General features: G+C 41.4%; 1 protein-coding gene across 1 annotated transcript; it reads right to left on the minus strand.

The window, feature by feature from the left end:
• Positions 1 to 2999: 2999 nt before the first annotated feature.
• Positions 3000 to 15494, minus strand: PSMC6 (proteasome 26S subunit, ATPase 6). Its single transcript, XM_032765924.2, has 14 exons — positions 15352 to 15494; positions 14960 to 15039; positions 14558 to 14597; positions 14291 to 14343; positions 12973 to 13040; positions 12354 to 12468; positions 11271 to 11358; positions 10663 to 10724; positions 10450 to 10573; positions 10003 to 10064; positions 8409 to 8529; positions 8232 to 8312; positions 5940 to 6011; positions 3000 to 5046 (listed from the first exon to the last, which is right to left on the minus strand). The coding sequence occupies exons 1-14, from the start codon at positions 15476 to 15478 to the stop codon at positions 4928 to 4930; spliced, it is 1212 nt and encodes a 403-aa protein (XP_032621815.1). The 5' UTR covers positions 15479 to 15494; the 3' UTR covers positions 3000 to 4927.
• Positions 15495 to 15551: the final 57 nt, after the last annotated feature.

Below are 15551 nucleotides of genomic sequence, written 5' to 3' on the forward strand. Positions count from 1 at the left end.
AGAACAGAAAGTTAGATTGTAAACTTTTTGGAGCAGGGACTAAGTATAAGACAAAAGATGGATACAGGCAGCTGAGGGGGAATTCAAAGAAACAAGGAGGAGTATCTGCCACCATCCTTATCCTCCTTGACCAGTGGTTTTCAACCTACAGCACAGTGGTGGTCAGGGTCTGGAGTCAGGGCTAACACTTGGCCCCATACAGCAGGGTGTGGGTCAGGGCTGCTGCACAGCTGGATGCCACGCATCCAGGTCCAAGCTGTTGGTCGGCCCTGCACAACAGGATCCGGGGTCTGGGCTGCCACACGGCCCCACTCAGCAGGGGCCAGGGTCGCGGCTGCCCTGGCACCTGGCCGCACTCTGTGGAGCTGTCTCTAGCCAGGGGGTGCTGGGCATAGGGATCTGCAGGGGCTGGGTGTGGTGGTTTTCAACCTGCAGCACAGGTAACATCCAGGGTGTCTCCTTCCGCCCACACTAAAATCTGACATCTCCGATCTCTAGCCATCAGCTTCAATTCAACATGCCAAAAACAGAACTTCTAATATTCTCCTGCCAGTCTACCTCAATCACTGTGGACAATACCACCATCCTATCCCTCAGGCCTGTAAACTCGGTGTCATCTTTGACTTAGTCCTCTCTCTAGGTGCTCACATCCAGGCTGTCCCTAAATCTCCCCAATTCCTTCTGCATAGTGTCTCTAAGACACAGCCTTACCTATCCATCCAAACTGCTAAAACTCACAACCAGGCTCCCAATATCTTGTATCTCGATTACTGTCCTCGGACCTTGACAAATGCAATCTTGCCTCATAGATCTATTCAACGTGTTGCTGAAAAGACCTAGCTGATTGCTTTTTACCATCACTCCTCTCTGTGGACTACCACCGGCTCTCCTTTCTTCACTGTAGCATACATACACCTACTTGTCCTCACTTTCACAACCTATCATTACCTACCTGTCATTTCATATGCTATAAAGGTATCAACTCCTACTCTGATCAGCCAATACTACCAGCCTGAATAACTCATTTGTTAAATTTTCCCCTTTGTGTTTACCCCAGTGCTGCCTCATGTGTGGGAGGAGCTCCCTGTAAATATCCACAAAGCTATAGCATTGTCCTCCTTCAGTTACTACTATGCCTACAAATAAACGGGCAGCTGTGATTCCTGCCTATCATGCTGACCAACATGGGCTCAATGTTTCCTTGTCCATCGCAGCCATGTTCACCTATTTTCTCATCCTTTACTTAGATTGTAAACTCTTTGGGGCAGGAATTGTTTCTTTGTTCACTGCATATACAGCACCTAGCCCAAGAGCATCCTGGCCTATGACTGGGCTTCTTGGGATATGTCTACATTGCAACTAACTTGACTCAGGCTTGTGGGGCTCAGACAGCAAGGTTGTGAAACTGCCATGCAGGCATTTGGGCACAGACTGGAGCCCAAGCTCTGGGACCCCCACAAAGGACGCCGGTCCCAGAGCTTGGGCTCCAGCCTCAGCCCAAACATCTACGCAGCAGTTTTGCAGCTCTGTAGTCTGAGCCCCACAAGCCAAAGTCAGCTGACACAGGCCAGCTATGAATGTGTAGTTGCAGCAAAGACATTACGCGTAGGCACTACCCTTCAAAAGGAAATAACTAAAGCAGAACCCCATTTATCCGATCTAATTGAGACTGGGGTCAGAACAGATAATCAAAAATCCAGAGAAACCAGAGAATGGGAAAGTGCATTGCTGCAGCTCCCTCTAGCAGTCACAGGAGAACTCACCCACCTCTGGCCCTTGAGTCCTGGTTGTTTGGTTGCTGCACAGAGCCAGAATATGGAGAGTCAGACAAATGGGGTTCTATTGTATTCTACTCTTGCCACCTCACTTGAACAAATTTTGCCTATTTTCTCTCCTTCAGAGTCAGGAACCAAATACGTCAACTGACCTCAATGCTGAAGGGAGGGTTTGGTCCCAGTGAAGTGACCAAAACAACTTAGATACACCTCTACCCTGAAACAGCGCAGCCCAATATAACAAATTCGGATATAACAGCGTAAAGCAGTGCTCCGGGGGTGCACGGCTGCACACTCCAGCAGATCAAAGCAAGTTTGATATAACGCAGTTTCACCTATAATGGGGTAAGATTTTTTGGCTCCCGAAGACAGCGTTATATCGGGGTAGAAGTGTATTAGCAAAAAAAACCCCAGTGGGATGCTGTTGTAAAAAAAGCAAACAGGATTCTGGGATGCATTAACAGGTGTGTTGTGACCAAGATACAAGAAGTCATTCTTTCGCTCTACTCTGCGCTGGTTAGGCCTCAACTGGAGAATTGTGTCCAGTGCTGGGCACCCCATTTCAGGAAGGATTTGGAGAAATTGGAGAAGGTCCACAGAAGAGCAACAAGAATGATTAAAGGTCTGAGAACATGACCTATTAAGGAAGGCTGAAAGAACTGGGTTTGTTTAGGTTAGAAAAGAGAAGACTGAGAAGGGACATGATAGCAGTTTTCAGGAATCTAAGAGAGTGTCATAAGGAGGAGGGAGAAAACTTGTTCATCTTAGCCTCTAAGGACAGAACGAGAAGCAACGGGCTTAACCTGCAGCAAGGAAGGTTTAGGTTGGACATTAGGAAAAAGTTCTTAACTGTCAGGGTGGCTAAACACTGGAATAAACTGCCTAGGGAGGTTGTGGAATCTCCATCTCTGGAGATATTTAAGAGTGGGTTAGATAAATGTCTATCAGGGATGATCTAGACAGTATTTGGTCCTGCCATCAGGCAGGGGACTGGACTCGATGACCTCTCGAGCTCGCTTCCAGTCCTAGAATCTATGAAAAAACAGCAGACAGACATTCAGTTGTATGCACAAGAGATATATGGATCTTTGTAACATGCTATGTTTTAGCTTGAGCTTATTAAGAGGGTTTTAGTTAGATTGTAGTGATCTAGGAATCAGTTTCTCTACCTATCCCATTCATCCTCTCCAAACTCATGTAACAAAATTTGTATATATTCTAAGATGGCTGTAGATCTATTCAATTTTATTAAACTTTCATCTAAATTGTTTCTGAATACATTTAGACTTTCTGTAACAGCAGCATTTAACCATGCATATTGACATCTAGCCCTATTCAGAGTGGTTTCATGATGGAAATAAATTAACACTGACATTTTATACCACTGACACTATAGACAAGGGAATGCTGTACAAGCCTGTTTTACTATAACATTGAGAAACATGCATGCTCTTTCATATGTAATGACAATCATGAGCTTGTTGTATCCACTTATCAAAATACTGTTGCCTGGGCATTGTAGTAGTTCTGTATTTTAAATTAGTTTGTTAAAAGCTCTTTTGTGGTTTTAACAAGGATAGTACTACAGTTCATTCTGTACTAGCACATCAGGCAAAGTAAAAAGGCATGGCTTTAGAAAATTTTTAGGATCTTCTAACTTGTTTGTGAATTGGACAGGCACAGAATAATCGAGTTGGTGTAGTCAGAAGTGGCCAAAAAATGGAGTCTTAATACATACAGAAGCATCTTGTGGTGATCGTAAAATTTACCTAAAAGTTGAAGTAAAAAAAACATTTCCCTACACACATCAAAAGTGGAATGAAAAAAAATCCTCATTGATGCAATGTGCTGGACTGCATGAACAAAGCATTCCTGGGCTTCTGAGTTAAAGCTTTTTTATGGTGCTTGAATGATTCCTCAAATTAGCAACTGCAGTAAACAGTTCCCAGTACCTGTGGAGGTATTAGGCAGCAGGCCAAATTCTGGCCCGTTACAATCCACAGCGGAACAATACTTAACCCTGTGTATTCCATAACTCTCTGCCACTACCAAAACCGTGTCGTTTAGATGCTACAATCTTACTATTTTCTGGAGGACAGTCTCAGTTGCTATATGATAGAAATGACATCTGGGAAGGTGGAGAGACGTATTTAAAAAGTGACTTGGATCGCGTAGTGGGAGGAGAGCTATTTTTACAAAGGTATCTAAACCAAAATAAATTAAACTTGACCTGCTTGACAGTTTTAGTAGTTCTAGATTGAGGCCCTGATACTGTTATTCTTTAAACATGAGTTACATGGTTTTTATAAAATCAAAATGTCATTTGGCTGCGTAGGCTACCTACAAACATTTAGGAGTGTGGCACTTTCAGAGAAGTATATATGAAGCTTTTGAAAAGAATTGCACTAACCGAAATCAGGCTATAACAAATATTGTTTAGTTAAATGATCATTGCTTAAAATGCATTAAGTTTTAGTTCCAACTAAATCCCTTCCCCAGGTTTCAACAGTGGAATCTTAAAACAGAACAGTACCCTACCCTCTTCCACATGGACAGGCAACATGAAATTGTTACACACTATTAAGAGCTCCTTAGATTACATTTCCTAACTTGTGTTTTAGGTACATTGTATCTGACACACCAGTTTTACCAGTAGAGAATTTTGTATAGATTGTTTATCAAAATACATGCCTAAATGGAACATGATCATTAATATCAGAGATAAGTAGCACTTTAAGTACCTAAACAAATATAATGAATGCTCTTATCTAAAGAGGTAGAGAAGAGGTACATATGAAAGACTTGAAGAAGTTTTATTCAACTGTTTAAAGGAAAATGATATAAAATCCCAGGAAATGCACTGACTTTCTTAAAATTTGCTAAGTTCAACCATTTGGGTATGTTTATAAATTCACACAGTAATTGTTATGAGAACACATCTCGCTCCTTAACTTGGGCTGCAATGAATGCCAAATTTTCAGAACTGTACAGAACACACTTCTGTAACTGACTTGTAACAAGCATCAATTACTTGCTTATGGTGTTATACATACACTTGTAATAAGATCATAGCCAAGAGGTACATTATTTCTTTTCTTCTATACATTAATCCAATATCTTCTGTGCAGTCGATCATTAACTATGTGGTTAATTTAAACAGGTTTGTAATCCAGTTTAGACTCCAGCTTCTTAGAATCAGCTACTTTTCTAACAGCTTTCATGAAGTCTTCCTGAACTACGAAGTCATGATCAGCACGAATTGCAAACATACCTATGAAGGACAATTTGAGAAATTGCTAGATATTTACAGAGAGCTAGTGTTACTAGCAGCAATAATATAGAACTGAAACATTCCATAAAATCCATCGCTTTATAATTAAACACAACATTATAAAGGATCAAAGTTAGAAGTTACATACTCAGTATGGAGATTCAGCGAGTAACTTAATCAGTTTTGTACTTCTTTTCATGCACCTCAGACATGTTTGGAAACAGTAATTATTCTGGAATAAAGTCACTTTTATTCAGGCAAGAAGCATCCATATAGGGCTGTTATATCAGCTTAGCTATAGAGATATAATTAATCCATTACAGCTATACCAGATGGCTTCCCAGAGTAGACAAGCCCTGAGTGGACAATATTTTCTCAAGAAGAGTAAGGCAGGAACATGTGGGGGGCGGGGGAGACGGGAGGGGGGAGAGATCTCCCCAAAACTCATTTTCTGTACTACTTTCTGTACTGGCATAAGCCGTAAAGAAATATTTTAAAAAAGCAGATTTTCATCCAGTTTTAGGGAACTTCATTTTACTACTTCTCCCCACACTTTTAAGGTGTATGGGCATATATACAGATCCTTTCCAGTGTGCATTTGACCACAATGCCAGTTTCAAGAGATCAATTTTTATAGTGCTTTGAAACTTACCAGTGAAACTCACTATTATGTTAACCTAAGTTTCTAGCCACTGATATAAAAAATGTAAATGCCAGACAACCCTCAAGAATGAATGTATTTAAAACAATGAAATGTTTATAAACCTCATGTTCATCTATTATACTAAGAACAGATCAGAGAAACTAGTCATGAATATTTAACGTTTATAGCAAGATTCAGCACATGAAAATGAACTGAGCAAATGAATACAAGTGAGTGAGGAGCCTCTTACCTGCTTCAGTACAGACATTTCTCAAATCTGCTCCATTAAAGCCATCTGAAAGCTTCACAATTGCTTCATAATCTATTAACAAAACAAGAATGCCAATTAACTAGAAGTACAAAGTAGTATGTGTTCCATTGTACTGCAGCTTCAGCTACAAAAAACACCTTGAACATTCTACTTTGCTTCTCAGTGCAAGTGAAAAAGTTAGCTACCTTGATGATTGTATTTACCAGCTATGTTATTCCTCCATTAACATACAAATCTAGATATAATTATTCTGGGTTTATTTTATTTAAAAATTACTAATTTGAACGTACATATGCCAGAATTAAATATAAAAGATGTACATTAAATCAGTGTTATAGTTGAGATTTAGATGCATATGAATAAAAATAATTTCAACATTTATTAGTCCCACAACAACCATAACTTGGCCCCCTAGGCCATTGGGTTTAAAAAAAAAAAAAAAAAAAAAAGTGTTAAAAGCACTATCCTCTATTTTTACACACCCATAAAGTATGTAGCTAGGTTACAGTTTCCAGGGTATAAGTTCACAAGTTCTGTGCATTTCAGACTTCCAGGAAATTTTTGACTGCATATTCAGTTTTGAGTTGGGGATACAAGATACTGAGTGTTTGAATTAACAAATCCTTTTTTTCCATAACTTTTAAATTCAAATATCTTAAACCACAAATCTGATTTTTACCAAAAACTTTTCAAAATAGTTTCCCTTTTCATTATGAACACCACAAGACACATTAGTTCAAATGGTATTTTTATTTTACGTTAAGAATCTGAAAACATGGGACTAATATTGCCACCCAAGCCGTAGCTATATCATTACCGTAATTAAGTGACTTTCTAGTCTAATAAATCCACATACGTTTGTAAGATCACAAAAATTGAAACAGTTTGCAGATTACTTATCTTCACAAAGAATTTTAAAAAGTTACAGCTAAGGCTTGAGACGTCTGACACCTACTGACCAGACACTGATACAAAAAACAGGTGTCCCTCACACTGGGTCCAAGAACTAGACCAGGGGTAGGCAACCTGCGGCACATGAGTTGATTTTCAATGGCACTCACACTGCCCGGGTCCTGGCCACCGGTCCGGGGGGCTCTGCATTTTAAATTTAATTTTAAATGAAGCTTCTTAAACATTTACTTTACATACAACAATAGTTTAGTTCTATATTATAGACTTATAGAAAGGGACCTTCTAAAAACATTAATATGTATTACTGGCACACAAAACCTTAAATTAGAGTGAATAAATGAAGACTCGGCACAGCACTTCTGAAAGGTTGCCAACCCCTAAACTAGACGGTATCTTGCTAAAGAGCTTAGTACTGCTCATGCTCCTATCTGGTTTCTTGAAAAGGGTATGCTGGGGTTCCTTTCAGGGTGCTATCTGGATTCAACTTCACAGTTCTCTTTTGTATCAGCTTTAGGTAGCTGGTGTCTGAAACTGAGCTCCTCTCTCTTCCTCCTGTGAGGGGGAGACTCTTCCTCTTCCCATCTCACATCTCTTGGAAACAGGCAGGGAAAAAGCCCTCCATCAGTAGTGAAGAGGTGTGCTATTCTCAGTCTCTCTTCCTCCCTGTTTTCATGTCCTCCTCTCCACCCAACCCCCAAGTTCCTGATAACTTCACAGCGTCTCAGCTGCTTCTCACAGATTTCCTCAAGGCAATCTCAGAGGGAAGCCAACAAGATTCTGGTCAGTCTGCAGTAACATAACTGACTAGAATCCTGTCAGTTTCACGGTACAGCTGCCTCTCCCACCCATGTCCCAGATAAAATTTGCCCTACTCCTTAATGGCAAGCGCATTCTTTTTCAAGCCACAGTTACAGCACAACCTAACAGCAATAGTTCTGTAATTAAAAAAGATTTCCATATAAAACCCACTTTTCAGTTGCTCATAACTTTCAGAGTTTTCCTTTTGGACAGAAATACCCTTGTTTGTTCTCAGACCCATATATGGTTTTAAGGGGTTTTTTTTTTTTTTGGGACAAATGGGAATGTTTGCTTACAGCAAGCGTTCCATTATACAATGGAAAAAGTCCAACCTGATGTAAATCAGACAGTTTCTCTGATTTGTAGCCAAATTTAGGAGGGCTACGATATCCCTAACACTCATTTTTACAAAGTGAGGTTCACCAATGGTTCAGTATGGATCTATTTAAGAAATACTGACAAACATTTTTGGGAAGGTGGGTGTTAGGGTAACCAGTAACCAATTCACCTTCCCCTCATTTTTACACTCGGGGAAAATATTTAAGCAGCTCGCATACTTACCTATTTCACCATGTTTAGTGATAGGACCTGCATGAATCTTCAATATATCTAATCTGGCTTGTTCATTTGGTAAATCAATATCTAAAAAGAGAGGGTTGGGGTTTTTTTTAATTAAAATGGGTGAACAAGGGTAATTCAGAATTACACATGCGCTTAAGAATGAAGATGTCAACTCACGGATTTTTCTATCCAGTCTTCCAGGACGCAGCAATGCAGGATCCAAAGTGTCTGGTCTATTTGTAGCCATGATCATTTTAACTCTGTGCAGAGTGTCAAATCCATCCATTTGATTCAACAACTAGAGGAAATTGACTTTTTTTAAAAAACAAGGAATTTTTTTTAAACTTAACGTGTTCATAAATCTAATAGCTCACACTATCTTCTACACACTTCATTTTCGCTACTGATCATTACAGATAAAAGGATCGATGCAAACAATCCTAAAACAATGCTACCCAATTCTTAACTGTGATGATCCAAGAATAACACAGCTCCCCACATATTCCATAACGGAAAACTCTAAAAAAAAACTGGACAAGAAGTAGGAACAAAACAGCTCAGAAATGGAAGATTGCAACATTCCAGTCACCTTGCATTCTCTCTTTTTTCCTCCAAATACTAAAAGCCAGTGATTGGCAGTTATACTTTTAATATAGGATGATTCACACAGCCTATGTTTGCAGAACAGCCCCTAGAATATTCAATCACCCCTGAAGACATTTCATTAGATATATCCAGTTCTGCTATGGAAAACTCAAACCTCTATTCTTTGTGATTATTTTATACTACAAGTGAGGCAGATATATTTGCTTAATATGCGTTCTTTCTGGGTTGGGAAAACATAAATCAGACCAGTGGGATCACGCACACCAATCAGACCTAGAATTCCTACTAAGAATTGTGTTACTGGTTTTTGGTTTTTTTAATTCTCTTAACACGATTGAGTGTTCCATTTCCAATAACCTTAGTTCACCGTTGTATTTAATATGCCAAATTGATGACAATGTGTGTTTTTAACTTTAGATATCTTTTGAACAGAAAGCCTTTAACCTGCAAAGAGGTTTTTCCCTTGAAAGAGTTGACATCCTCCAACATCTAAACAAGGTGCGTTAAGTGTCTGTGTAGTCAGTTCTTGTGGACAAAGCACAGAAGCCTGATGTAGCAGGGTGCTGGTGCAAAGGCACCTAATTAGCCCCTGCTCAGCCAGCCCCAATCGGGGGAAATAGATTGGGGCTGGAGAGAAGTCTGGTGCCTGGCCATTAGAACTGGCTGCACCTGTGGGCCTGAGGGTTCAAGGGCTATAAAGGCTGGCTGGCAGCCAGAAGAAGGAGATGGGCAGGGGAAGGTCAGTTTCTGGGCTGAGGGCAGACTCTGGGTAGAAGAGGAGACTGTAAGGCCTGCAAGCTGTATATAGTATATCACTGGTGGTGGGAGAAATGTGTAAATCAAGCCACGGGTGTTGCAGGAGAAGCCTCTTTGTGCTTTACTGGGGCAGCAGAGGGCCCCAGGAAGAGGGGTGGGCAGAGGACCTTGTTACACCTGCGCTCAAGTATTGGCAGATAAAGACTCTCAAATCACTTTGAAGTTAATTACATACAAATACATAGCCTATGCATTTTGGATCTCAAACTGCATTTTTTCTTAGTGAGGTATCTCAGTTCACTTTTAAACACGACATTAGCACAGCAGCCGTTCCAACAATCTGGATAATATATGGATTTGCGCATCTATTTTTCACTTTACTATAAAAGATTACATAATAGACATTTACCTCCATTAGGGTTCTCTGAATTTCTCTATCGGCTGAAGTTCCCTCAGAGAAACGACGGCCACCTATAATATATATTAAATTTGGAAGTTACCTGTACTTTTTTTTTTTTTTTTTTAAGGATCAAAAGGGTTTCTGAGCTAAATAAATGTTGCAGTACTACAAATGAAATTAAGTGTTAGGTAAAGTTAAATGCATGTTTAAGAGTACCATGTATCTTGGTCAAAGATCCAAGTCAAATGCAAACAGGTCTCATTTTAAGTTAGCTGTAATGGGCTCCAGAAGCAAGTTGAAAGGAGAGATCTCCTCTACCCTGTTCATTCCGCACAGAAAGGTTCCCTGACAATCAACTTCATATTAATCTTTTTAAGAAAAGCAAGACTATTACTTCAGAGCTGGCTTAAATAAATCACAAGAGACTTTAGCCATCTTACAGTTCATTAGCCTTACCAATAGCATCTATTTCATCCATGAAAATGATACATGGCTGATGATCTCTGGCATAGTTGAACATTTCTCTGATCAACCGAGCACTTTCACCAATGTACTTGTCTACAATAGAACTAGACACGACCTGTTGAAAATGAACAGGTATCATGAGCAAACAGACTGAAGCACAACCAGAGGGACCGTTACTATTTGAAAAGAATGACGTCATTTTACCTTTAAGAAATTGCAGTCCAGTTGGCTTGCAACAGCTCTGGCTAGTAGTGTTTTCCCAGTACCTGGACAGACAGAGATTGAAGCTGTTCAACTTGTAGACCAATCGCTAAAGTTACAGACTGAAATATATTTCAAGGGTAGAAGTACAACAGAATACAGCAACAGGCTTCCAAGGAGGGCAGCTCAGCACTAATTATTTTGCAAGGCAGAGGCCCCCAAACTGTGAAGTGGAGGAACATTTAGGGGTGCGCAGTTAGAGCCCAGGCCAGCCCCCACAGAGAGCAGGGAGCGAGTGCCACCCAGCTCCGTCCCTGTTCCCCAGCTGCCGGCCCCACACCCAGGGGGGCCCTGGCCCCGTTCCCAGCTGTGGCCCCCTTATCCCTGTCCATGTCACCCACTCTCAGAGATGCATCCTTGCTCCCGGCCCCAGGGGGGCATGGACGTGGTAAGGGGGGGTGCAAGGTAAAAAGTTTTGAGACCACTGTTATAAGGAGAACTGAAATTCAGATACCTAGATTATAGGTTTATGGACACGAAGTCTCATTCTGCCTTAATAATGGACAGAACTCAAAACTGGAAATGAAAGGCAGCTACAGACATGTACTCACCTGGTGGCCCATACAGCAAGCAGCCTTTTGGAGGTATAATTCCCACACGCTGAAATAATTCTGGATTTGTAAGCGGTAACTCTATTACCTGAGAAAAGAGGCAGGTAAGTAGTGCTTAGTTTTAAAGAAGATCCTTGACTATTTACTGTATGCTTAGATGCTATGGTACAATATATAAGTATGGATTTCCCAATAACATCTTCATTCTTTTCTTCTAGAAGACACTACTAACCCCAGCAAGTACAATCTCTTTATACAGGATCAGAAAGAGTTAGCTATAGAAATGCTGTCAGGGAGTTTTTCCTTTGCCTGTTTTATGGATTAAATCTGAGGATCTGCACAACTCCGTCTCTGCTCTTATTCCAGTCCCTCCGACGCCTTGTCTAAACCTTCCTGTAACTTGCTCCTTTGGACAAAGTTCTGCCCCCAGTCATACACATGAATATCCAGAGTAACTCATTTCAATAGTTACTCTAGTGCAAAGACTAGAATTTGACACTTTGTCGTTCTCGTCCACCGTGTGTTGCACTTTTACTTCATGACAACCCCTCGACTTGGAAGCATCCTTCAAACCCATCTATTTTCGTCTAGCCTCCTAATGTTCATCTCATTTGCAACTCCACACCTTCTTGTACCTGAATTGTAGACATGCACGTTATATTCCTCAGAGCCAGATTATCTGCAATCTGGTATAGGCCCCTGTTCTTTCAGAGGCTATGTTGACCACTGTGGACATTAACGGAGATCAAAAAGTATTTTTAAATAGTGTCCTAAAAGCTCTCCTTCCTACATGAAGTTAAATAAGGTGCAAATAATGCTATTCTTTAATATCCGGTCTCATGATTGTTTAAGATTAAAAACCATGCTATAACATGATTATCTACACACTTATGGGACGGAAAGGAAAACCCTTCCCATTCCGTCAGAAAACTATCAGTATATAAACCTTTCCTGAACATCTTTAAATAGCATGTATTAGAATTTTTAGACCTTTCCACCCACCTGGCACAACATGAAGTACAATTTCTCCTCAGACCAGATACCTCTATTCAGTACGTATTTCAGTAATTAAACATTCAGTACCTCTCTTAGCTCCCTGATTTGTTCCGATAACCCTCCAATCTCAGAATAAGAAACATTCCCAGGATCTTCATGAGACATATTGTAAACCAATGGATCCACTTCCCTTGGTAAGTACCTGTAGCATTTGAGTATTAATAACACCGATGTTATCTTTTCATTCTGCAAACACTGTATACTCAATCATTTAAATAAATCTTAGTGCTGGTTGGCAAATGCTTGTTTCCCCTGTGAAAAATTGACAAAAAAGTTTCCCTCAAAATTTTGTAATAAACATTTTTCATCTTTACAATAAAACTTGAAGACTGGCAGTCAGAAACTTTTCAAAAATGAAACTTTGGAGGGGGGGAATTCAACAAAATATCCCAAACTTTGACAAAAACAGACATTTCCCATAGAAGTTTGTTTTGATTAAATAGTAATTTTAAACAAAAAATTATGATCAGCTCTTATAGATCTGTAAGACCACCATGGAAGTATTTGTCCATATAATGTATATATGTATTTGGAAGAATTTTTAAAGCAGTACAAGATTTATTACTCATATGTAATATCTGAAACATATTTAGATCAACTCTATCCTTAACATAAAGAAAAAAAAATCTTGCTGGCAAAAGCTTACCTCATAATAGTTAGTGTGGTCATGTCCAGAGCAACTCTTGTCCCAGGCTTCAGCTTACTTTTGTCAAGCTAGTTTCACAAAAGATTTTTCTATTAGAAATTGACTAAACCAGCAAAGTGATGGAATTCTATATTTCTGTAGCAATTGTTCTTGTTTGGTATGACAAAAAAAGTGTTTAGTCTCAGCAAGGATTCAGATGGTGACCTTCCCTTCTTCCTCAGACACAAGTCAAAAGAGCTGATCAAGGGGAATCTAGTGGTTTCCATTACCACTGCAATTCGGGCAGGCAGTTTTGCTGACCACGTCCTCCTACACAAGGGGTGGGCAAACTTTTTGGCCCAAGGGCCACATCAGGGAATAGAAATTGTATGGCAGGCCATGAATGCTCACAAAATTGGGGTTGGGGTGCGGGAGGGGGCGTGGGCTCTAGGGTGGGGCTTGGAATGAGGAGTTTGGGGCGTAGGAGGGTGCTCTGGGGAGGGAGTCAGGGGTTTGGAGGGCAGGAGAGGGATAAGGGGGCAGGCTGTCAGCAGTGCTTACCTCAAGTGGCTCCCAGAAGCAGCTCCAGCTCCTACATGGAGGCGCAGTCAGGCGGCTCTGCATGCTGCCCATCTGCAGGCACCACCCCTGCAGCTCCCATAGGAGCGTGTAGGAGCTGAAGTGGGCCCATACTGCAGCTTCCGTGAGCCACGTGGTGTAGCCCCCTACCCAGCGTCCCGGATGGAGTGCCGGAGCAGGGCCAAGCCTCATGGTGCGGCCCGCAACCCAGCGCCCTGGCCGGAGCAGAGGCAAGAAGTGTGGTCCAGACCCGAAGCCAGCACCCCGGCCGGACCGCTGGAGCAGGACCAACCCGTGTGGTGCAGCCCCCAACCCACTGCCCCAGTGGGAACTAGCGGCCCATAGTTTGCCCATCCATCCTACACTCTGCTTCCTGTTGCTTAGATCATTTCTGACCCATGATGGTACTTCACCCCTCACACAAAATCTTGCATTTAGAGAATGAGGTTCTGGAATAGGCTTAATAGCTTATATTTAACTTTATAAGAAGGATCAAACTGAAAAACTAAAAAAAGAAAAAAAGAAGTAACATCTTGGTCTGTGTCCACTTTGCTTTATTATTCCCAAAAATTCATTCCAGCATTCCTGGCATATCATTACCTATCACTAGGGTGCAGAGAGCACCACATCTATAAGCGCAGCTTAAAAAGTGAAGTACGAACTTGCTAACTTTAAAAGTGTAACAAGAAAAATGACTATAATACATATAATTGGATATTGGAGCAAGCTATTTAAAAATATCCAAGCAAAGCAGAGTTACCTGACGACGACAGCCAACAACATATCTTGGTCCATTTGTAGCTTTCACAATGACTAGAGAGAGAGAAAATGACAGAGAAAACAAGATCACGCTCTTTTTAACCCCTCTAATTGCTAGTGCAAAATAAGTAGCAATTATACAGTATTTTCAGAATGATGTTTAATTAATAATGCTCTATTTCATTATTTTAAAAAATCATAATTTAATTGGCTTATTTTAAAAAACAAAGGTTTCAAAAAAGTAAAACATATCACCTAGGGAACTTACATTTCTCTTCTGTTAACTGTTTAAGAACCTCACCAACAATCTATGAAAAAAATTGAAACAAGTATTAGCTACAGCTATGAAATTATATTAGTATATAGAATATTTAACATAAATTCACAGCTCTATTTCTGCCAGTCACCTTCAACTCCCTTTTCTTGCTCCATAAGAAAAGCCTACTACTCTGTTTCTTTTTCATTGCCCCATACACCAGGAATAACTGTTAAAAATACACCTACTCTGTGTACTTACCGCCTGTAAAGACCACACCATGGCACACATTTGCTCTGATGGTATCATATCCCATTTATATCCTTCAATTTTAAATCCATCTGTGATAATAACTTGCTAAGCACAGTTCACCTACCGCACAGTGCCATACACAGTTGTGTCATCACTGCATACCTGTCCAACACTTTGCAAGGCCTTGAGGTCATTTTCAGATTTTTCATACTGCTTGGTAAGTTCTTTCAGTTGTTCCCTTACTAAAAAAAAAAAAAAAAAAAAAAATTCCCTATGAGAGGGATAAAACCCCGCCCTCGGCTCTAGGCCCGAGCCCCCAGGCCCAGCCTCTCCGGTACCAGGAGCCGCAGCAACAGGCGCTACCGGACCCCGGCCCAAGTGGGCATGAGCTATACCCTCGCGAACGCTCCCGCGTCCCATCGGCCGCTTCCCAACTCCAAGGGCCCCGTGCCGCTCCGCTCCGCCCCCGCCCAGCTGCCCGGCTGCGCCCCGGACGATGACCACGCGTGCGAGCACGGGGCAGCGACCCGGCTCCCCGGCCCTTCGGCGTCAGCACTCTTGAGGCGAGCACCATCGATCCTTGTGTCTCCAGACAGCTTCTGTGCAGATATCATGCCCGCGACTCTTGTCTCGCGGCGTCGTCTGATCAGGCGCCTTCATAGGAATGCCGGGAAGGGCCATGGCCGCGGGGGCAGGGGCGCGCGCCACCTGCCCCGGCCCCGGGCACGCACCGCCCCCGCCCGGGCGGACAAGC

The sequence above is a fragment of the Chelonoidis abingdonii genome, chromosome 4 (genome assembly GCF_003597395.2).
Source record: "Chelonoidis abingdonii isolate Lonesome George chromosome 4, CheloAbing_2.0, whole genome shotgun sequence".
Classification (NCBI taxonomy): domain Eukaryota; kingdom Metazoa; phylum Chordata; order Testudines; family Testudinidae; genus Chelonoidis; species Chelonoidis abingdonii.

Bases quoted from the DNA above. Each gene is read 5' to 3' on its own strand.
- PSMC6 (XM_032765924.2), bottom strand. From the start codon at position 15,478: ATGGCCCTTCCCGGCATTCCTATGAAGGCGCCTGATCAGACGACGCCG. The intron at 15,040-15,351 runs GCTGACGCCGAA...TTTTTTTTTTAG, and splicing joins ATGGTGCTCGCCTCAAGAGT to TAAGGGAACAACTGAAAGAA. The intron at 12,469-12,972 runs GTAAGCTTTTGC...CAAATGCTACAG, and splicing joins ACCACACTAACTATTATGAG to GTACTTACCAAGGGAAGTGG.